The following is a 23524-nucleotide window of genomic DNA, read 5'->3' on the forward strand; positions in this document are numbered from 1 at the left end:
CTCGTCGATTGGTTCTGAGGACCCGGCTTCGTTTAATTAATGTTGTTATCTCCGCTTGTAAGTCCCATTGACCTTTGCAACAATACACCAGCTTTTTCGTCTCTTTGAAAAATGAATGAAAAGCTTCTCATGTTGTCGTTGCTGTGTCCAGTGAATGCCATGCTGAAAATGTCAGTGTGGCTAATGGCACCTTCTCTAAAACGTGTTAAGACTTGATGACAGTTTTGAATGTACTTTAGAGGAAATCCCTATCATGATAAATTGACTGAACTATCGTGATAACAATAGATTGAACAATAAGCTTAACGTCATTGTGCACCTCAGTTATTTTTTTAAACTATTACTATTACTTAGTTAAAGGTTGTAGGTGTCAATTGTTCCATCAACAATCAACCAATCATGTTATTATTTTCAAACTTCACATTTCTCTAGTAGAACCCTATAGGTTATTTATTGTAATGAACGATATCACCAAGATAAGTGGTCGGTTTGGTTGGTGTTGATCATTTTCGTTTTTATCGTTCCAGCTCTAGGAAGGCAGCCTACATTTTTATAAGAGGCTCCCCTGCTGGATCACCATACATTACATAGGAGGGCTTGCCACTTTCCCAAACCCCAAACTCATTTCCGGAGTAATCCGCACCCCTGATAACCCTGTAATATGTACTTAGAGACCAGCAGAGAGCTGTTGTACCAGAGGGCTCCCACTGTGTTCCCTTCCATTTGCTGTGTGCTGAATGTGTTCAGTGAAGGTGAGGGGGTCCCAATGCCACGTGTCAGACCAAATTCCCTCTCTCTGCAGCCTGTCACTTCTGCTTTGCTAGGAGATTTCCTCACTGGCCTGACGCTCCAGCCAGATGCGGCTGCAGACTCGCTACAGAGGTGGGGGTGAAGGTCCGGGGGAACAGTTACTCCAAATGGTGTTTTCTCTGAAATAACATGCATGGCAGCGTTCCCATAAAGAGAGAGCTGGTGTAGCGGCAACAGGGGTGGTAGCACCGTCCGGAAGTGAGAGAGGAATTTAAAGAGAAGGTTTACATGTCACCGGTGTAAAGTGTCCCTTCCTTGCACAGAAGAGCTCAGTCTTAAGCAACTGTGGAGTTTAGGGGTTGTTTCCTCCACATGCTTTTTTTAACGTCCATCTTCCGACTTTACTCCTGACTCGCTTTCCCTCTAAATAGCTCTCACTCTCTCTTTCTCTTGCACCCTCTCCAGTTCAATCGAGTACAGGCTTAACTGAATGAACAAAAAGATGGAATGCAATATGACATTTTATTAAATAGTTTGGGGAATGGCCACGTCTCTGAGGGAAGATCCTTGGTGCCAGATGTTAATAACCACCCTGCTACTTGGTTTGCTGCTGGGAGGCTGGAGAATGTAACCATTATTCGAGATAAAACTGATTGCAAGGACTGACTTAACATATCAAGTTATTGCAGAAGACATTTTGTTTATGACGCGATAAACTATAAATGAAATGAAAATGCCTAGAAGAATGAAAGTTAAAGGCAGTAGTAGGTCTACTGAGCTCATAAAGCACATGGAGGAAGTATTCTGTTTTTGTATCACTTTGACATGTCAAAGCACCACTTGTGAGGAAGGCTACAATTATGCATGTAAGCCAACGTTATAATGTCAAATATGAATGAATATGCTTACAGACTATAGGATACATGTTGTCTCTCGTGAAATGCTTACTTACATGACCGTAACTCTTTTTTAACTGCACAGTTGGTTAACAACATTTACCAAATAAAACGATAAAAAAGAACACAATCAAAGTCAGATAATGAGGCTACATACAGGGGGTACTGGCACTGTGTCAGTGTGCAGGGGTACAGGTTAGTTGAGGTCATTTGTACATGTAGGTAGGGGTGAAGTGATTATGCATAGGTAATAACAGCGAGTAACATCAGTGTACAAAACAAATGGGGGGGGGGTGGGGGGGTCATAGTAAATAGTCCTGGTGGCCATTTGATGAATTGTTCAGCAGTCTTATGGCTTGGGGTAGAAGCTGTTAAGAAGATTTTTGGTCCTAGACTTGACGCTCTGGTACCGTTTGCCGTGTGGTACTGTAGCAGAGAAAACAGTCTATGACTTGGGTGACTGGAGTCTCTGACAATTTTAGGGGCTTTCCTCTGACACCGCCTATTATATAGGTTCTGGATGGCAGGAAGCTTGGCCCCAGTGATGTACTAGGCCTTACGCACTACCCCGTGTAGCGCCTTGCGGTCAGATGCCGAGCAGTTGCCGTACCAAGCGGTGATGCAACCGGTCAGGATGCTCTCGATGGTCCAGCTGTAGAACCTTTTGAGGATCTGGGGACCCATGACAAATCTTTTCAGTTTCCTGAGGGGGAAAAGGTTTTGTTGTGCCCTCTGCACGACTGTCTTGGTATGTTTGGAACATGATAGTTGTTTGGTGATGTGGACACCAAGGTACTTGAAACTCTCGACCCGCTCAACTACAGCCCAGTCGATGTTAATGGCGGCCTGTTCGGCCCTCTTTTTCCTATGATACCAATCCATGATTGCTGATAATGGAGTGTCGATGTGGCCATTTGACAAGCTGCTTTTGGGTTCACCTTAGTTCCAGTCCGCTCCTATGCAATCATATAGCTGTGAACAGCAGCAACCAGCCTGTGTAGACCAGTACACGGGAGTTCTCACAGCCAGGCAGGGCACGACCATGAGACACACCAGTTTTATATGGAGTTCCATACATTCTAATATAATGATTAGAGAGAAGAGAGTGATAGTGAGGGAGAGAAAACAGTTCAACACATTAAGGGGAAAGAGTAAGCCTATGGGTCTGGAACCAAACAGAAACCTTAGACTGCAAACGTGTGCTAGATCAATATGACATGACAAAAAATATACATAGACCTATGATGAGTGAAGCAATTGATTGAACTGGGAAGCCTGCGCCACGTCTATCCTGTACATATGACACTGACATTTGATTGATTTGTGCAGGCACGATAGCCACTACAATGAAAGCTATATTATTATATTATAATAATGATGTATATTCATTGCTTGCAGAACTTGCAGAACTTAAGAATTATGTGACAATGAGTAGGCGGCAGGCCTAACGATGAGTATCGTCAGGTAAATATAGACTTAGTCATGAATTATACTTGCAACCCACTACCAGTAGCATATGTGCCCGTGTCCCTGCAGACAATAGCCATATTTGGAAATAACTCTGTGCGTTCCCTGCATAAAAAACTTTATGACACAAGACAACATATTGTTTAACAAATGGTTGAGTGTACCCCATGAATAGCCTTGGGAGTATGCACACAAGGAGCATTACGATAAACTAGATCTGATAGCTGAAATGGAATAATATTATGTATCAACATGGGATGACAGCTAAACACGGCAGCAGATCTTCATTTATGTCATTTATCTCTTCTCCTGGGGGGAAACATTAAGCACAACACATTGTGGCAAATGCTCGATGCTTCCTCTGCGGTGGAAAGGATACACTGTAGCCTGGGATCTGAGGTTTTAAAGATGTACAGGGTCGTTGGTTGCGGCAGCAAGAGCGGCCCGGGTGGAGGTAGCCGCAGTGAACGTTGCAGCAGAGGAACAAGGCCCAGAGACAGCCATCTTAGAGTTTTCCCCCTTGCTGGCAAAGCCAATTTCTGGAACTTTTTCCTCCCTTTGGGAGAAACGACCTCTTCGACCCCGTCGTCTGGGAGTTGCAGAGATGAGTCAAGCACATTTAATATTAGCCAGTTGGAGGAGCTCATGGCTGGACAGGCCTGGGCGCATGATTCCCAGAATTTGAGCGTCTGAAAATGGTCCCACTTGTGTGAGGGAATTGCATTTTTGTGCCTAGTTTATAGTCTACAAGGTAAATAGGTGAATGATGTTCCGCACATGGCCAAGAGGAAAGAGCTGAAGAAAGAAGATGCTGTGCTAATATGTTTTTATTCATTACCACTATGCCCATAGATTTGGAAACAAAGTGAATTATGTTATGGATGAAGTTAAATGAGCCTTCAGACCAGCCTTCCTGAATGAACTTCTGTAAACTACATGAAATCAAATAAAAAATTATATGAAATTGTATTTGTTTCGTGCCGAATACAACAGGTGTAGTAGACCTTACTGTGAAATGCTTACTTAACCAACAATGACGTTTTAAGAAAATATAGTTTTTAAAATATTTACTAAATGAACTAATGAACACAGTAACATAACAATATACAGTGGGGCAAAAAAGTATTTAGTCAGCCACCAATTGTGCAAGTTCTCCCACTTAAAAAGATGAGAGAGGCCTGTAATTTTCATCATAGGTACACTTCAACTATGACAGACAAAATGAGAAAAAAAATCCAGAAAATCACATTGTAGGATTTTTTATGAATTTATTTACAAATTATGGTGGAAAATAAGTATTTGGTCACCTACAAACAAGCAAGATTTCTGGCTCTCACAGACCTGTAACTTCTTCTTTAAGAGGCTCCTCTGTCCTCCACTCGTTACCTGTATTAATGGCACCTGTTTGAACTTGTTATAAAAGACACCTGTCTACAACCTCAAACATTCACACTCAACTCCAATATGGCCAAGACCAAAGAGCTGTCAAAGGATACCAGAAACAAAATTATAGACCTGCACCAGGCTGGGAAGACTGAATCTGCAATAGGTAAGCAGCTTGGTTTGAAGAAATCAACTGTGGGAGCAACAATTAGGAAATGGAAGACATACAAGACCACTGATAATCTCCCTCGATCTGGCGCTTCACGCAAGATCTCACCCCGTGGGGTCAAAATGATCACAAGAATGGTGAGCAAAAATCCCAGAACCACACGGGGGGTCCTAGTGAATGACCTTCAGAGAGCTGGGACCAAAGTAACAAAGCCTACCATCAGTAACACACTACGCCGCCAGGAACTCAAATCCTGCAGTGCCAGACGTGTCCCCCTGCTTAATCCAGTACATGTCCAGGCCCGTCTGAAGTTTGCTAGAGAGCATTTGGATGATCCAGAAGAAGATTGGGAGAATGTCATATGGTCAGATGAAACCAAAATAGAACTTTTTGGTAAAAACTCAACTCGTCGTGTTTGGAGGACAAAGAATGCTGAGTTGCGTCCAAAGAACACCATACCTACTGTGAAGCATGGGGGTGGAAACATCATGCTTTGGGTCTGTTTTTCCGCAAAGGGACCAGGACGACTGATCCGTGTAAAGGAAAGAATGAATGGGGCCATGTATCGTGAGATTTTGCCCTTCCATCAGCAAGGGCATTGAAGATGAAACGTGGCTGGGTCTTTCAGCATGACAATGATCCCAAACACACCGCCCGGGCAACGAAGGAGTGGCTTCGTAAGAAGCATTTCAAGGTCCTGGAGTGCCCTAGCCAGTCTCCAGATCTCAACCCCATAGAAAATCTTTGGAGGGAGTTGAAAGTCCGTGTTGCCCAGCAACAGCCCCAAAACATCACTGCTCTAGAGGAGATCTGCATGGAGGAATGGGCCAAAATACCAGCAACAGTGTGTGAAAACCTTGTGAAGACTTACAGAAAACGTTTGACCTCTGTCATTGCCAACAAAGGTTATATAACAAAGTATTGAGATAAACTTTTGTTATTGACCAAATACTTATTTTCCACCATAATTTGCAAATAAATTCATTAACAATCCTACAATGTGATTTTCTGGATTTTTTTCTCATTTTGTGAAGTGTACCTATGATTTTCATTTTGTTGAAGTGCACCTATGATGAAAATTACAGGCCTCTCTCATCTTTTTAAGTGGGAGAAGTTGCACAATTGGTGGCTGACTAAATACTTTTTTGCCCCACTGTACATGGGGTACCGGTACCAAGTCAATGTGCGGGGTACAGGTTGGTCGAGCCTTTTGCTCCTTGCCATGCGGTAGCAGAGAGAACAGTCTGTGTCTTGGGTGACTGGAGTCTTTGACAATTTTTGTGGCCTTCCTCTGACACTGCCTGGTATAGAGGTCCTGGATGGCAGGAAGCTTGGCCCCAGTGATGTACTGGACCATATGGCCTACGCACTGAATAAGTGTTGTCGTGCCCTCTTCGCGACTGTCTTGGTGTGTTTGGTACATGATATTTTGTTGGTGAGGTGGGCACCAAGGAACTTGAAGCTCTCGACTCGCTCCACTACAGCCCCGTCGATGAGAATGGAGGTGTGTTCGGCCCTCCTTTTCCTGTAGTCCAAGATCAGCTCCTTTGTCTTGCTCACATTGAGGGAAAGGTTGTTGTCCTGGCATCACACTGCCAGGTCTCTAATCTCCTCCCTATAGGCTGTCTCATTGTTGTCGGTGATCAGGCCTACCGCCGTTGTGTCGTCAGCAAACTTAATGATGGTGTTGGAGCCGTGCTTGGCCACGCAGTTGTGGGTGAACAGCGTGTACAGGAGGAGACTGAGCAGGCACCCCTGAGGGGCCCCCGTGTTGAGGATCAGCGTTGCAGATATGTTGTTGCCTACCTGTGCCACCTGGGGGGCGGCCCATAAGGATGTCCAGGATCCAGTTGCAGAGGGAGGTGTTCAGTCCCAGGATCCTTAGCTTAGTGATGAGCTTTGTGGGCACTATAGTGTTTAACGCTGAGCTGTATTCAATGAACAGCATTCTCACATAAGTGCAATTGAGATTGTGTCATCTGTGGATCTGTTGGGGCTGTATGGGAATTTGAGTGGGTTTAGGGTTTCCGGGATGATGGTGTTGAACTGTACTGAACTATGGGCATATGAATACACCCCTAGACTGTTTGTCTCTTGCTGTTGTCACAACGCGGTAGGAGATATGGGCTAGGACACGTCTTGACAGGCACGCCGCTACCCCAAGCCAGGCAGAAGCCACAGAGGCCACGCAAATCAGGACTTTTTTCGAGTCACTTCAACACCTTTTCCACATGACATGTCATGCTCCTCAAGGGCCTAGCAGAAGCCGTCACATAGGCAGAGTGCTGCTTTGGCATCCTAGAGGGGGATTTGTTCCATGCTGTCGACTGTCTCTAATATAGAATCCCAACACTGACTCATCATCATCATCAACTCTATGATATTAGAACACAGTTTGGTTAACAGGACTCTCATTAGATTAATTTAATCCAATTATGCATATACAGTATAGTTTACGTCGCTCAGAGAGATGTAAAGGCCATGTATAGAAATGATGGGACTGGCTCCATGGCCAGTCGTCTGTACAGTCAATGGTGTTTCTGTGATGTTGAGGTTTGTTTTTCACAGTGGTGTCCCCTATTGTTTTACCAATCAGTCCTGTGAGTCATCCTGCTCTTGGATCAGTATCGCTACTCCTTTTGTAGGACGTGAGGTTTTAGTGTCAGCTTATATGAGTAACGTTTCACAGAATCATATTATGAGTAACGTTTCACAGAATCATATTATGAGTAACGTTTCACAGAATCATATTATCAGTAACGTTTCACAGAATCATATTATGAGTAACGTTTCATAGAATCATATTATGAGTAACGTTTCACAGAATCATATTATGAGTAACGTTTCACAGAATCATATTATGAGTAACGTTTCACAGAATCATATTATGAGTAACGTTTCGCAGAATCATATTATGAGTAACGTTTCGCAGAATAATATTATGAGTAACGTTTCGCAGAATCATATTATGAGTAACATTTCACAGAATCATATGAGTAACGTTTCACAGAATCAATTTACTTCCTGACTGAAATAAGCCAGCATGCTACACTGTGAGAGGGAGAGAGAAGAGGGGGTGAGACTGGTGGAGAGAAAAGGAATGAAACATTACTTTAAAGGGAAAGACAGGAGTGATAGAAGGAGATATAGCTGGTTCCTAGGGGAGCATAACATCACAAGTCTCCCAGTGTGATGTGTCCAGACATCAGGAGAGGAGTGGCTGTGCTTGTCAGTGTCTCAGAGGTTAATTATGTCTGACTCCACTGCGTGTGCGTACGTGTGTGTACATGTGGCTTTGTACATGTGTGTGTAATCAACCCCTTTGTTCCACTGCTTGTATCTGGGAGGAGAACAAAGACAGTGACTTTCCTTAAGAGCTGGAGGAACACGAAAGCCTGTTATTAGAGGGGTCTGTAAGTATTAGCATTAGCACTGTGACACGTCCTCTCTGCTGTGTCAGTATCAGAGCAGGCCCTGTGTCCCATGCTGAGGCCTGTCACTGAACAGGGGACAAATTGGTCTGTTAGGATGGCCCCTGTTCACCTCCTACCCATGTCCTTGTCCGTCAACACCACAGACTTCTGCCTGGTTTTGGAGTGTTTTTAGTGGTGGTGGTGGAGCTTTAGAAAGCGGACCCTCAGGCACAGAGGCACTGTCCCAGACACACTACACAGGCTCCATGCTGTGAACACTGCCTAACCCCATCCAGCTGAGCTCTTTTTCTCTCAATGTAGCCTACACTTTATCTTATTTTGTCTTTTTATTTATCTGTTTTCTCGTGCCATCCTTTTCCCCCAATCTCTCCTGCTGTCTGTCTGTCTGTCTCTCTCTCTTATAACTCTGTCTGCTCTTTCTGTCTGTCTGTATGTTTGTTTGTGTCATCTCACTCGCTCTTCCTTTATCACGTATAAATATACCCTGTATATTACCATGCTGTAATATAACCAATCGATAAGGATTCAAAACCTTGTGTCTAGTCTCAGTGGGTGTCTAATCCATTGCCTCGTACTCTGATCACAATATCACTTTCCCCACCAGTCGCTCCACCTTAAACATCCCGCTCCTGAAATGGCCTCATAAAAGAAGACCTTCATGTTCAATTAAGTCTGTGACACGTGTTATTAAAGCGGGTGGCTGACACCTGCCCTGTACCCTCGTTATGCTGCTGCCTGCTGCTGAATCTGACTGCCGCTGCCTGCCTGGCTCATAATTGAGCAAGGCAGCCATTAATCTTATTCCAATTCCCCTCCTTAAGGAGAGGAGCGATCTCCCTGGCTGTGGATCAGGCCCTAATCAGGTCCTTGTTAGCCCCAGACCACGTTGTCTTTGGACCAGACCCAGGCAGGGAGCTTCACAGTGGAGGTCAGTCTAGGCCAGTCATTAATGGGTTTTAGGGATGGAGAGAGCCATCCGGATAGTTGGCCACTGGATGACTCATCCCTACCGATGGGGATCTAGTCATGTTGTGAATGTACAGTAGGCAGAGGTCAGATAAGTTGGTAAGCATTGTAATGGGGTTTGTGCAGTCTGCTGGTGTTCAGTTAGTGGGTTTGTCCATGTAAGAGGCTTAGGAAGGAGATGAGTTTAGCTTTGAGAGCTGGGGCAGTGACTGCTATCAAAGCACTCTGTTAGTGACTTATGCTCTAACTTCAAGATTAAGTGAAGAGTTGTGAAATGTTAAACAGCTTAGTGAATTATTGTGGTAATTGAATTGAAAGAAGAAGAAACCCAACTATCTTTGAAGAGATTTTCTTAGAGATGTGCTTTTTCTGCCATACTGTGCTCCTGCTCTCTTGCTGAGTTTTGGAGACATTTCTCAGCTCTCTGGAGCAGTGCTCTTGTCTCTGTCAAGGATATGTCAGAGACATCCTTAGACTTTAGAAATGCAAACTCTGCTCTGCTGAAGATTAAGAGACTTTGCCAAAAGCGTCAGAGGGGTTTGGCACTGCCAGTCGTGACAATGCCCTACTTTGAAAAAAAAGAGAGAGAGAGGAATCTGTGCCATGCGTGGTGCCATCCTCTAGTCAAGATAACTTTGAACTAGTTCCAAGATGAAGTGATCTGTGTCAGGGGCCCGTTGTGAATGTGCCCTTCATATCCTCACTGGCCCAAATTAATAGGCTTTCTGCCTGAGAACTCTTCAAAGCAATTTATTATAATCACTATCTTTCATTAGTGAACTGTGGTTATACTATGATTATGACTTATTGGGTAGAGGCGTGTATTCTTCAAAAGATTGCCCTGGGTTTCGAGTTAATGTATTACTTATTAGTACAATATATTCATATATACAGTAGTCATGCCCATATGAAATCTATTCATATGTTCCTTTTACATCGGCTTCCTATGGTGGCAAATGGGTCACCCACCGAACTGTTTAATACTGTTGTAATTATGTTTAATCTAAAGCTATTAGTATGGCTTACTCCTCCTTAGTGTCAAGTGCCCCATGGGTTATTTGGTACTGAACTGGTCCTAAGAGTCAACAGCATATTGCCAAATGATGATCTGTGTACCCTTTGATATTGGGAACCCTTTGCAGGAACCCTATAATAGAATATACACTGAGTGTACAAAATATTAAGAACACCTTTTTAATATTGAGATGCACTCCCTTTTGCCCTCAGAACAGCCTCAATTCGTAAGGGCATGGTCTACAAAGTGCCGAACGTGTTCCGTAGGGATGCGGGCCCATGTTGACTCCAATGCTCTTGAAACACATGGGAAATTGTTGAGCGTCAAAAACCCAGCAGCGTTGCAGTTCTTGACACAAACCGGTGTGCCTGCCACCTACTACCATACCCCGTTCAAAGGCACTTACATCTTCTGTCTTGTCCATTCACCCTCTGAATGGCACACATACGTAGTTCATGTCTCAATTGTCTTAAAGCTTAACAGTCCTTCTTTAACCTGTCTCCCCCCCTTCATCGACACTGATTGAAGTGGATTTAACAGGTTACATCAATAAGGGATCATAGCTTTCACCTGGTCAGTCTGTCATGGAAAGAGCAGTTGTTTCTAATGTTTTGTACACTCAGTGTATGCTAGTAATAATACAGTGATGCAATGTGTTCATATACAGATTGTTGATCTACGGCCAGTACTGCAGCCACATGGAGAATGCCCAGAAGATACTGGATGAGCTCATCGCCACGCGGGAGGACGTTAAGATGAAAGTCGAGGTGCAGTAACCACACAAACACACATATCCCTCCGCCTCCCTTACCACCCATCTGGCATCTGCTCAAAATTGGCGCAAAGTTGATTCACAACCAGCCATGGTGTTTTGAATCATGACATTTTACTATGATAGTTTGGCTTCCATCTAAACCTACTGTACTGCAGTTGGACAAACAGCAATGGTCTGCAGTGAAAGATCTGATAAACCTGGAATCCCCAGCTGGCCCAAATCATGGACCACTGCTGGCCAAGCCATGCTGCTGGGTTGACCCAGCTCTAGTACTGTAGTTTACAGTGCATTCCCTTTTCCACATGTTGTTACATTACAGCCTTATTCTAAAATGGATTAAATAAATGTTTTGCCTCATCAATCTAAAAGCTGCCGCGGTCATCCCCCTCTTCTACGGGGGTGACACTCTAGACCCAAACTGTTATAGACCAATATCCATCCTGCCCTGCCTTTCTGAAGTCTTTGAAAGCCAAGTCAATAAACAGATCACTGACCATTTTGAATCCCACCGTACCTTCTCCGCTGTGCAATCCGGTTTCCGAGCTGGTCACGGGTGTACCTCGGCCACGCTCAAGGTACTAAACGATATCATAACCGCCATCGATAAAAGACAGTACTGTGCAGCTGTCTTCATCGACCTGGCCAAGGCTTTCGACTCTGTCAATCATTGTATTCTTATTGGCAGACTCAATAGGCTTGGTTTCTCAAATGACTGCCTCGCCTGGTTCACCAACTACTTCTCAGACAGAGTTCAGTGTGTCAAATCGGAGGGCCTCACTACTCTGGACGGTTCTAAGTTAGAATATGTGGACAAGTACAAATACCTAGGTGTCTGGCTAGACTGTAAACTCTCCTTCCAGACACATATTAAACATCTCCAAATCAAAATAGAATCTAGAATCGGCTTCCTATTTCGCAACAAAGTCTCCTTCTCTCACGCCGCCAAACATACCCTTGTAAAACGGACTATCTTACCGATCCTTGACTTCGGCGATGTCATTTACAAAATAGCTTCCAATACTCTACAACTTTCCCGAAGTGGATCCTGTGTTTTGCCCACCACCCAGGACAATGGATCAGATCCCAGCCGGCGAACCAAAACAACGGCGCCGTAAAAGACACAGCGGCCTTCTGGTTAGGCTCCTGAGACGGGCACGACGCGTACCCGCTCCCGAGCATACTACTCGCCAATGTCCATTCTCTTGACAACAAGGTTGATGAAATGGGTAGCATTCCAGAGAGACATAAGAGACTGTAACGTTCTTTGCTTCACGGAAACATGGCTCACTCGAGACACGCTATTGGAGTCGGTACAGCCAGCTGGTTTCTTCACGCATCGCGCCGACAGAAACAAGCATCTTTCTGGTAAGAAGAGGGGTGCGGGGGTATGCCTTATGATTAACGAGACGTGGTGTCATCATTACAACATACAGGAACTCAAGTACTTCTGTTCACCTCACAATCAAATGTCGACCGCATTATCTACCAAGAGAAATCTCTTCGATTATCATCACAGCCGCATATATTCCCCCCCAAGCAGACACATCGACGGCCCTGAATGAACTTTATTTGACTCTATGTAAACTGGAAACCACATATCCTCAGCCTGCATTCATTGTAGACCCTGGGTCTCGACCCCGCCCTGTGCAACCAGGTACTGGACTTCCTGAAGGACCGCCCCCAGGTGGTGAGGGTAGGTAACAACATCCCACCCCGCTGATCCTCAACACTGGGGCCCCACAAGGGTGCATTCTGAACCCTCTCCTGTACTCCCTGTTCACCCACGACTGTGTGGCCATGCACGCCTCCAACTTAATCATCAAGTTGGAGGCGTCAAGTCAGACGACACTACAGTGGTAGGCTTGATTATCAACAACGACGAGACGGCCTACAGGGAGGAAGTGAGGGTCCTCGGAGTATGGTGTCAGGAAAATAACCTCACATGCAATGTCAACAAAACAAAGGAGATGATCGTGGACTTCAGGAAACAGCAGAGGGAGCACCCCCCTATCCACATTGACGGGACAGTAGTGGAGAGGGTAGTATGTTTTAAGTACCTCGGAGTACACATTACAGACAAACTGAATTGGTCCACCCGCACAGACAGCGTGGTAAAGAACGCACAGCAGTGCCTCTTCAACCTCAGGAGGCTGAAGAAATTTGGCTTGTCACCAAAAGCACTAACAAACTTTTACAGATGCACAACCGAGAGCATCCTGTCGGGCTGTATCACCGCCTGGTACGGCAACTGCTTCGCCCACAACCATAAGGCTCTCCAGAGGGTAGTGAGGTCTGCACAATGCATCACCGGGGGCAAACAAAACTTGTTAGGTTAGATTACTCGTTGGTTATTACTATATTGTTGGAACTAGAAGCACAAGCATTTCACTACACTCGCATTAACATCTGCTAACCATGTGTATGTGACAAATAAAATAAAATGTGTTTTGATTTGAATTGGATAAGGAGCAGAGTCATCCATCCAAGAGAGAGAGAGAGACATCAGTATTCAGCATCTACTGGGTTACGATGGCTCATGGTCTGTCTCAATGCATTACAATGCAGCTGTATGGCTTGTTGTTTTTCTTAATAAAAAAGGAGATTGTTATGGCTATTATTCAGACAGAGGGACGAATGTGTTCTTTATTACTCATACAGTAAAGGAATATCCATATCAGTATGAATGTCCTGATGTAGATGTTAACTAAGGGGTAAGGACAGACAGGGATTTGATACCTTTTAATACGCTGTTGATACTGTTGTTGGAAGGCACAATTGTAGCAAAGTGGTGTAGTGATATTGTGAAATTACAGAATGTGTATTACAGTATCAGAATGTGTACACTTTGGCTGCTCTTGTAGATATGAACTGTGAAATGTATGATGTTTCTTGTTGTTGTTGTAGGAGTGCACTATGAAGGTGCAAGAGGGCAAGTTCAAGCTCCAGGACCTGCTGGTAGTGCCCATGCAGCGGGTTCTCAAGTACCACCTCCTACTTAAGGTAAGGTGCATCGCAAACCTAAACTCAGCAAAAAAATAAACATCTTCTCACTGTCAACTGCGTATATTTTCAGCAAACTTAACATGTGTAAATATTTGTATGAACATAACAATATTCAACAACTGAGACATAAACTGAAGAAGTTCCACAGACATGTGACTAACAGAAATTGAATAATGTGTACCTGAACAAAGGGGGGGTCAAAATCAAAAGTAACTGTCAGTATCTGGTGTGGCCACCAGCTGCATTAAGTACTGCAGTGCATCTCCTCCTCATGGACTACACCAGATTTGCCTGTTCTTGCTGTGAGATGTTACCCCACTCTTCCAGCAAGGCACCTGCAAGATCTCTGACATTTCTAGGGGGAATGGCCCTAGCCCTCACCCTCTGATCCAACAGGTACCAGACGTGCTCAATGGGATTGAGATTCGGTCTCTTTGCTGCCAATGTCAGAACACTGACATTCCTGTTTTGCAGGAAATCACACACAGAATGAGCAGTATGGCTGGTGGCATTGTCATGTTGGAGGGTCATGTCAGGAATAGCCTGCAGGAAGGGTACCACATGACGGAGGAGGATGTCTTCCCTGTAACGCACAGCATTGAGATTGCCTGCAATGACAACAGCTGAGTCCTATGATGCTGTGACACACCGTCCCAGAACATGACGGACCCTCCACCTCCAAATCGATCCCGCTCCAGAGTACAGGCCTCGGTGTAACGCTCATTCCCTCGACGATAAACACAAATCGGACCATCACCCCTGGTGAGACAGTGAAGAACACTTTTTTTGCCAGTCCTGTCTGGTCCAGTGACGGTGGGTTTGTGCCCATAGGCGACGTTGTTGACGGTGATGTCTGGTGAGGACCTGCCTTACAACAGGCCTACAAGCCTCTCTCAGCCTATTGCGAACAGTCTTAGCAATGATGGAGGGATTGTGCATTCCTGGTGTAACTCGGGCAGTTGTTGTTGCCATCCTGTATCTGTCCCGCAGGTGTGATGTTTGGATGTACCGATCCTGTGTAGGTGTTTTTACACGTGGTCTGCCACTGCGAGGACGTTCAGCTGTCCGTCCTGTCTCCCTGTAGTGCTGTTTTAGGCGTCTCACAGTACAGACATGGCAATTTATTGCCCAGTCCTTATGCCTCCTTACAGCATGCCTAAGGCACGTTCACGCAGATGAGCAGGGACCCTGTGTATCTTTGTTTTGGTGTCAATAGAAATGCATCTTAATTGCCTACTGTCTGTAAGCTGTTAGTGTCTTAATGACCGTTCCACAGGTGCATGTTCATTAAATGTTTATGGTTCATGAACAAGCATGGGAAACCGTGTTTAAACCCTTTACAATGAAGATCTGTGAAGTTATTTGGATTTTTACGAATTATGTTTGAAAGACAGGGTCCTGAAAAAGGTCAAACATTTTTTTGCTGGTTTACATTACAACTTATGCCAGCCAGACATTTTTCAAGACAATATGAACATCATGAGATTTTCTTAGTATAGCTGTTGAATATTCTAGGTATTTTTCTTGGTATAGCTGTTGAATATGCTAGGTATTTTTCTTGGTATAGCTGTTGAATATTCTAGATGTTTTTCTTGGTATAGCTGTTGAATATGCTAGGTATCTTTCTTGGTGTAGCTGTTGAATATTCTAGATGTTTTTCTTGGTATAGCTGTTGAATATTCTAGGTATTTTTCTTGGTATAGCTGTTGAATATTCTAGGTGTTTTTCTTAGTATAGCTGTTGAATATGCTAGCTATTTTTCTTGGTATAGCTGTTGAATATTCTAGGTATTTTTCTTGGTATAGCTGTTGAATATGCTAGGTATCTTTCTTGGTATAGCTGTTGAATATTCTAGATGTTTTTCTTGGTATAGCTGTTGAATATTCTAGGTATTTTTCTTGGTATAGCTGTTGAATATTCTAGGTGTTTTTCTTAGTATAGCTGTTGAATATGCTAGCTATTTTTCTTGGTATAGCTGTTGAATATTCTAGGTATTTTTCTTGGTATAGCTGTTGAATATTCTAGGTGTTTTTCTTGGTATAGCTGTTGAATATGCTAGGTATTTTTCTTGGTATAGCTGTTGAATATTCTAGGTGTTTTTCTTGGTATATGCTAGGTATTTGTCTTGGTATAGCTGTTGAATATGCTCGGTGTTTTTCTTGGTATAGTTGTTGAATATTGTAGGTATCTTTCTTGGTATAGCTGTTGAATATGCTCAGTGTTTTTCTTGGTATAGCTGTTGAATATTCTAGGTATTTTTCTTGGTATAGCTGTTGAATATGCTAGGTATTTTTCTTGGTATAGCTGTTGAATATGCTAGGTATCTTTCTTGGTATAGCTGTTGAATATGCTAGGTATTTTTCTTGGTATAGCTGTTGAATATTCTAGGTATCTTTCTTGGTGTAGCTGTTGAATATACATCTTGGTGTCCCTTTGTTTCCCCCTCATCCCATTCCTCTACAAGGCCCTGTGTCTCTGGGTCTCTATGCCCACCCACATGGATTAAACATGCAGACTGTGTGGCCAGTACGCACAGAGACCCAACGGAGCCTTCTTCCAGGAACCCATAGTAGTCATGTTAGTAAAAACAAGCTGGTCAGGCTGTCTGATTCAAAACACAATGAATTAACTAGCCAGCTCAATAATGAATGAGGTGGGTTTAGTCGGAGACATGGGTATGGAGATAGTAGAGGTGAGCAGAGTTCATGGCAGGTGATGATGGGTGGACTGCAGTGAGTGGTTTTTCAACTCAGACTGGACTGACTGACTGACTGGCTGAATGGCCTGCAGGACTTCAAGAGAAGAGAAACCCTGTTCAAATCAGCCATGCTGTAATCATATTACATGCAGCCCATTTCACTGCTTCCCATAGCTTTGTAGGAAAGGATTAATATGCTGTGGCCTCAGGGCATTCAACTGATAGTGTGTGTGTGTGTGTGTGTGTGTGTGTGTGTGTGTGTGTGTGTGTGTGTGTGTGTGTGTGTGTGTGTGTGTGTGTGTGTGTGTGTGTGTGTGTGTGTGTGTGTGTGTGTGTGTGTGTGTGTGTGTGTGTGTGTGTGTGTGTGTAAGCCTTAGCATATTTCCTTCATGACCTGGGTGTTGCAGATTCCACTGTGATGAAGACATATCTGGTCTTTGTCAGAATTACACGGTACACAGCTCATATCATACTGTATACTGTAGCAAATCATTCTGTTTTCAATGAAGCAGCCAGCAGGCCTCAACTCACCAACAGACTCATCTTACATCTTACACCATCACTCTCATATTATCTCCCCACGCTCCTATAAACTGCTGTCAGTTGTAAGATCACATGCTGTGTATGTACATATGTTCCACTCGTGCTGTGCCTCTGAGAGGCAGAGAGAATAGATGTGTGCTGGCCTAAAATAACCCTCATTGTTTGCAGCAGCATTCATATTTTTTTGAAAAACGCACAGATTTTCTCATTAAGTATTCACTGTATTTATGCAGTAAAACACATTTTGAGGTGGCGATGTTAAGTGAGAGTTCATACAAGTTACATGAGTGTAACTTACAGGGAGTTGATATGTTTCTCTCCGCGGTGTGTGGCTGTCATACTGAGTTATGTCAATGTTTTGTAGAGTGTGTGGTGTATTTTGGTATAGTGTGCTCCACTGATGGAATGTAACATTCTCTTACAGGAGTTGGTGAGTCATTCAACTGACCGACCTGAGAGACAGCAGCTCAAGGAGGCGTTGGAGGCCATGCAGGTGTGTGTGTGTGTTTGTATGTGTGTGTGTGTGCACGTTTGTGACGTTATTCCGGATATGATCATTGATGACATTTTTCTATTCATTCAGAAGAGTGCTTGGGAGCATTGGGAAAAAGGTTCTATTGTAGCTCTAACCCGGGCAAGATATAATAGATTTTGTTCAGATGTACTGGTGTACTGGTGTAAAACAATGCATCTCTGTCTCTGAAGGACCTGGCTATGTACATCAATGAAGTGAAGAGAGACAATGAAACCTTGAAGAAGATTAGTGAATTCCAGAACTCCATCGAAAACCTTGTAAGTAACTCTGATTGCTGTAAATGACAGTACTTTTCTACAATCAGCACTGATGTTTCATCGATAAGGAATTTTGAACCCTTTTGAGATTTATTGAGCATCAGTTGCCCGTCCCTCTGACACGTTGCTCAACATCTCTCGGTGGACGGCCTGGAACATTTCTTCTCTCTCTCTCTCTCTCTCTCTCTCTCTCTCTCTCTCTCTCTCTCTCTCTCTCTCTCTCTCGCTCTCGCTCTCTCTTTCTCCTCTCTCTGCTTATCTCATCCCTCGCTTTACCTGTCCCACTCATCTGCAATTATCATGTCTCTAATAAATCATTTATTCTCCCAGAGCGTGAGCAGACAGGCTTTTTAAGTCTCCACGAATCCCAAACTAAAGTGTGTCGCACAAGGCAGTGTTAAGTCTAACAGCAGCTGGCTTTTAATGGCCTTAATATGTGTTTTAAGTGAAGCCTTAGGGATAGAGAGCTACAGGCTGCTACTTCAGATATGTCTATACGTCTGTATGCCCATTGTGTCCCGGACAAGATATAACTGTCAGATCTAATGACACATTCTGAAGGGGGTCATACGGTCAGAGGTGGAATACTCATGAATGTCAATGTTATGATAGCAGAATTAAATGACTCTCACATTTCCCATTTGGACATCTTGATGTTTAATATATCAGAAGTCAGTTCAGCGCCTTGGGCGATGGGAAACTTAATTCAATGAGATTGAACCAGGTTAGATGAATAATTAATAACGTTGAGTAAAGTACACAACAGTGTGCTGCTCTCTCATCCATACCTACTGTTTATACTACCACTCTTATTGACCACTGGGGAAACCCGAGATGTACAGCATCAGATTAACCCTGGCATGTGTATGTGGCCTAAGCAGCAGGTCAAACTGGAGGAGTATGGCAGGCCAAAGATAGATGGAGAGCTCAAGGTGTCCTCCATAGTCAACCGGACAAAGCAGGACCGGTGAGTAGTCAAACCTCGCTATGAAAGCCAGACTTACTGAATGTGTGGTACTGAGGGAATGTGGTTAATGAGGTCATAAACAGACTTAGTATTGGAGAACACGTGTTCAGCGCTCTAACAGGTGTTTTACGCTTCGTTTCCCAAGGTACATATTCCTGTTTGATAAAGTGGTCATAGTGTGCAAGCGGAAAGGCTACTGCTATGAACTGAAGGAGATCATTGAGCTGCAGTCGTACAAAATGTCTGACGACCCCATGAACAACAGGGACATGAAGAAGGTAGGCAGCAGCGTTGAGCACTTTAAAACGAGGGACGCACAATTTCCCTCAACAGCCTGCTGAAGGAACACGCTCGGCCCAGGTTCTGCAATATTTTAGCAAAGATTACAAATGGTGTCCTTGAGGTAGAATTGCGGTGACGGTAATTTCAGATAAGCGAGCTCATGTGTAATGCATTAAAAGTGTCAGATCTGTATGCATTGTGCAAGCCTATGCTCTGAAGAACATGTACATGAAATGAATACTGCTGTGTGCATTTTCCACCAATCTAACCATTCTTTTGAATCTGCATGTGTGGTCGTGTGCATGTGTGGTCGTCTGCATGTGTGGTCGTGTGCATGTGTGGTCGTTTGCATGTGTGATTGTGTGCATGTGTGGTCGTGTGCATGTGTGGTCGTGTGCATGTGTGGTCGTGTGCATGTGTAACTCAATCTTCTCTGGTGTGTTTCTCTTTGCATGCTTACCAGTCGAGTGGAAAAATGGTAAGCTGAAGCAATCCTTAACTCATCTTCTCATTGCAGCTAGTGTGTGTGTGTGTGTGTGTGTGTGTGTGTGTGTGTGTGTGTGTGTGTGTGTGTGTGTGTGTGTGTGTGTGTGTGTGTGTGTGTGTGTGTGTGTGTGTGTGTGTGTGTGTGTGTTTGTGTTTGTTTGGGTTATGCCATGATTGCATGTGCACCCACTGGCTATGTGATTCTCTTACGCTTTTGTCAGATGCATTCCCAAGCATGAACAGTATCTCTTGGTTAGCTCCAAAGGGAATGTGTAGGTTATAAAAATGACATTTTATTAGTATACATCATTGTGTAGGTGAAGTTGTTACAACCCTCCCAAATGTCCGTCCCCACCCAGTGGTGTAAAGTAAAAATAATTTAAAGTCGTTTTTTGGAGTACCTGTACTATTTATATATTTTTTACATTTTTAGTGGCGCGGTGGTCTCAGTCACTGCATCTCAGTGCAAGAGGCGTCACTGCAGTCCCTGGTTCGAATCCAGACTGCATCACATCCGGCTGTGATTGGGAGTCCCATAGGGCGGCGCACAATTGGCACAGCGTCGTCCGGGTTTGGCCGGGGTAGGGCGTCATTATAAATAAGAATTTTTCTTAACTGACTTGCCTAGTTAAATAAAGGTTCAATTTTTTTAAATCCTGAAGAAAATAATGTACTTTATACTCCATACATTTTCCCTGACATCCAAATGTACTCGTTAAATTTTGAATGGCTAGCAGAACAGGAAAATGGTCCAATTCACACAGTTATCAAGAGAACATTCCTGGTCATCCCTACTGCCTCTGGCGGACATACTAAACACACCTGCTTTGTTTGTCAATTATTCAATTAAAAAAACTAAAGAATATGCCATCTGGTTTGCTTAATAAAAGGAATTTGAAATGATTTATACTTTTGAAACTCAAGTATATTTAAAACCAAATACTTCTAGACATTTACTCAAGTAGTATTTTAATGGATGACTGTCACTTTTACTTGAGTCATTTTCTATTAAGGTGTCTTTACTTTTACTCAAGTATGACAATTGGTTACTTTTCCCACCACTGCTCTCCTCCACTCTCTCCATCAATGCCTCTGTTTCTTTCTTTCGTCCATCGCTTCCTCATCCTCTCGTTCTCTGCAGTGGTCCTATGGCTTCTACCTGATCCACCTGCAAGGGAAGCAGGGTTTCCAGTTCTTCTGTAAAACAGAGGACACCAAGAGGAAATGGATGGAGCAGTTTGAGATGGCCATGTGAGTACAGTAGTAGGGCTACTGTAGCAATATACATCACCGTGGATCTTTTAGACGAATAGGATCCATTTCAAACTCGCTATGTGTATTTCCTCCAATCCTGAAGGTCAAACATCAAGCCGGAGAAAGCCACGGCCAATCAGCACAACTTCCAGATGCACACGTTTGAGAAGGACACCAACTGCCGAGCCTGCAAGATGCTGCTGAGGTGAGACTTGGAAAAATCCGCAGGGACTCCTGCTATGTACCTGTACACCTACATCAGATCGTTCACGTGGCCTTATCATGCGTTTTGTTGACGGAAGACATCACTGTTTTTCAATGGGATGTTAGTGGTACTTACTGATGCTACACACTTAATGTGTTATGCAGCCTTTTGAGGCTGCCAGCCTCAATAAGCTCCCTGGATGACAAATCAGTCAGCCTTTGCGTCTGTTTGCTTTGACTGACAGCTAAAACATGCACGCACACCTTTCCAAAGCCAACCATTACAGTCGGCATGCGTATAGGTTGACAATGTGAGGACATTTGGAGACGCAGGAAACACACACCTGTTTGGGCGAGGTGCTGGCTAGCGGAGTGGAACACGTGGAAAAGAAAAGGAGAGCCTCACACTCTAGGAGCTCAGATGCAATAATGTAATAACCTCATAACCCGCGTTTCGACAGACAAGCTGTCTTCATCAGGGACAATGTGAGTGCAGCTCTAGAACTACGCTGTGAAGTTTACAACTATCACTGCCACTACCACACTACCACCTCTGTTACAGTGGCTGTCTACACTCTATACTTGATGCAATATATTGACCCAAAAACGGCATAGTAGCGGCACTGACCTACATTCCCTCCCCGTCTTGTGGAAAGGACCAGTGTGCTGCTACCACTAGCTGCTAACTGTATAATTGCATCAGTAGCCCCAGTGTATCAGCCTGTGATGTATGGTGTTGGCTATTGGACATGGCAGTGTATACACTGTATTTTACATAGTGCAAGAAGTAATCCACTTAAAAAAGAGTGGACTGTTTACGGTGGATGTAGTAACAGAACATTGAATTCATGTCTATTTAGCCAAGGCTTTTATTTGGGTTAACACAAGTACACAGTGTGGCGCCAAACAGGAATCAAACCTGAAGCTTTTGGAACAACAGTGTATACTAGGAAAGTACTAGCACAGAATCACATACGGTGCATGTTGTGTATTTTATTCAGAGTGGTGTTTAGATAAACACCTGTCCTAGCTGGTCAGGGTTAGGAATGATCATCTCTCTCTGTGTATCTCACTCTCTCCATCTCTCTCTCTGTGTATCTCACTCTCTCTATATCTCCCTCTGTGTATCTCACTCTCTATATCTCTTTCTCTGTGTATCTCACTATCTCTCTCTCTGTGTATCTCACTCTCTCTATATCTCCCTCTGTGTATCTCACTCTCTATATCTCTTTCTCTGTGTATCTCACTATCTCTCTCTCTGTGTATCTCACTCTCTCTATATCTCTCTCTGTGTATCTCACTCTCTCTATCTCTCTCTCTGTATCTCACTCTCTCTCTCTCTCTCTCTCTCTCTCTCTCTCTCTCTCTCTCTCTCTCTCTCTCTCTCTCTCTCTCTCTGTATCTATCTGTGTATCTCACTCTCTCTATCTGTGTATCTCACTCTCTCTATCTCTCTCTCTCTGTATCTCACTCTCTCTATCTCTATCTGTGTATTTCACTCTGTCTATCTCTCTATCTGTGTATCTCACTCTCTCTCTCTCTCTCTCTCTCTCTCTCTCTCTGTATCTCACTCTCTCTCTCTCTGTATCTCTCACTCTCTCTCTCTCTCTCTCCCAGGGGTATATTCTACCAGGGGTATTACTGTTCCCATTGTGGGACTGGAGCGCACAAAGAATGTCTAGAGTGCATCACCATCTGTAAAATAAGTAGGTTTCTCCACCCTCTACTTAACACGTATTCATTACAGTGGTACTACAGAGATATAAGAGGAACTTAAAGTGATGTGTTACTGACTAGTTTCCCTAGATACAGACAGTTCTATGGGACATGCATAACTAGTGAGTTGTACCATGTAGGTGACCATCTGCTCTTTCTCTCTCACATTTTTTCAGATCCACTCGACACAGTGAGTGTTTCACCCTCCCTTAGACATTCAGATTTATCACCTTTTGAAGAATGAAATCTATTGTTTGATGAATTAATTACCATTCTGTTGCTGTATTGGTAACTGATTGATTCATCTGTTTGGTTGTGGAGAACATGAATACTATTAGCTCTTAGAGCTCCCTAATCTTGACACTGTTGCTGTGTTTATCCTTCCCCTTTCAGGAACCTGGACAACCGCCATCGGGTAGGAATGCTGTTCGTACAGGAAATCATATAGCACAGTGTAATTAATGTTAGTCAGTCAGGAGTGCTACAATGTACAATAGACGTTGATAAAGATTGCTCTCAAGCTGTCAAAGTAACTTGAAGTTGGCTGGAATGTGGAGTAGAGCAACAGCTCTCTGCTGCTATCTAGTGGAAGACTACAATGCAAGAGCTGATTGAGTATACTAACACAAGTGATGGAAGTATTGAAATGTTATATGGAGAATTCTGTGCAGTCTCAATAGCCCAAGTGAAGAGTGTTTAGCTTATCTAACTGTATGCATTTTAT

At 43.7% G+C, this 23524-nt stretch overlaps 1 protein-coding gene across 13 annotated transcripts in view; it reads left to right on the plus strand.

The window, feature by feature from the left end:
• Positions 1-23524, plus strand: part of LOC118387587 (guanine nucleotide exchange factor VAV2) — a 247064-nt gene that overhangs the window by 215838 nt on the left and 7702 nt on the right. For 7 of the 13 annotated variants that reach the window (XM_052525722.1, XM_052525714.1, XM_035776104.2 and 4 more), the window contains exons 9-20: positions 10748-10847; positions 13760-13855; positions 17524-17592; positions 17805-17891; positions 18770-18858; positions 19004-19136; positions 19604-19618; positions 20768-20877; positions 20984-21085; positions 22702-22790; positions 22977-22990; positions 23194-23215. In XM_052525722.1, the coding sequence (XP_052381682.1) occupies positions 10748-10847; positions 13760-13855; positions 17524-17592; positions 17805-17891; positions 18770-18858; positions 19004-19136; positions 19604-19618; positions 20768-20877; positions 20984-21085; positions 22702-22790; positions 22977-22990; positions 23194-23215 (926 nt within the window). The remainder of the gene's footprint in view (positions 1-10747; positions 10848-13759; positions 13856-17523; positions 17593-17804; positions 17892-18769; positions 18859-19003; positions 19137-19603; positions 19619-20767; positions 20878-20983; positions 21086-22701; positions 22791-22976; positions 22991-23193; positions 23216-23524) is intronic. The other 6 variants (XM_052525718.1, XM_035776113.2, XM_035776114.2 and 3 more) reach the window with 3 other exon arrangements.

Source organism: Oncorhynchus keta, chromosome 9 (genome assembly GCF_023373465.1).
Source record: "Oncorhynchus keta strain PuntledgeMale-10-30-2019 chromosome 9, Oket_V2, whole genome shotgun sequence".
Classification (NCBI taxonomy): Eukaryota; Metazoa; Chordata; class Actinopteri; order Salmoniformes; family Salmonidae; genus Oncorhynchus; species Oncorhynchus keta.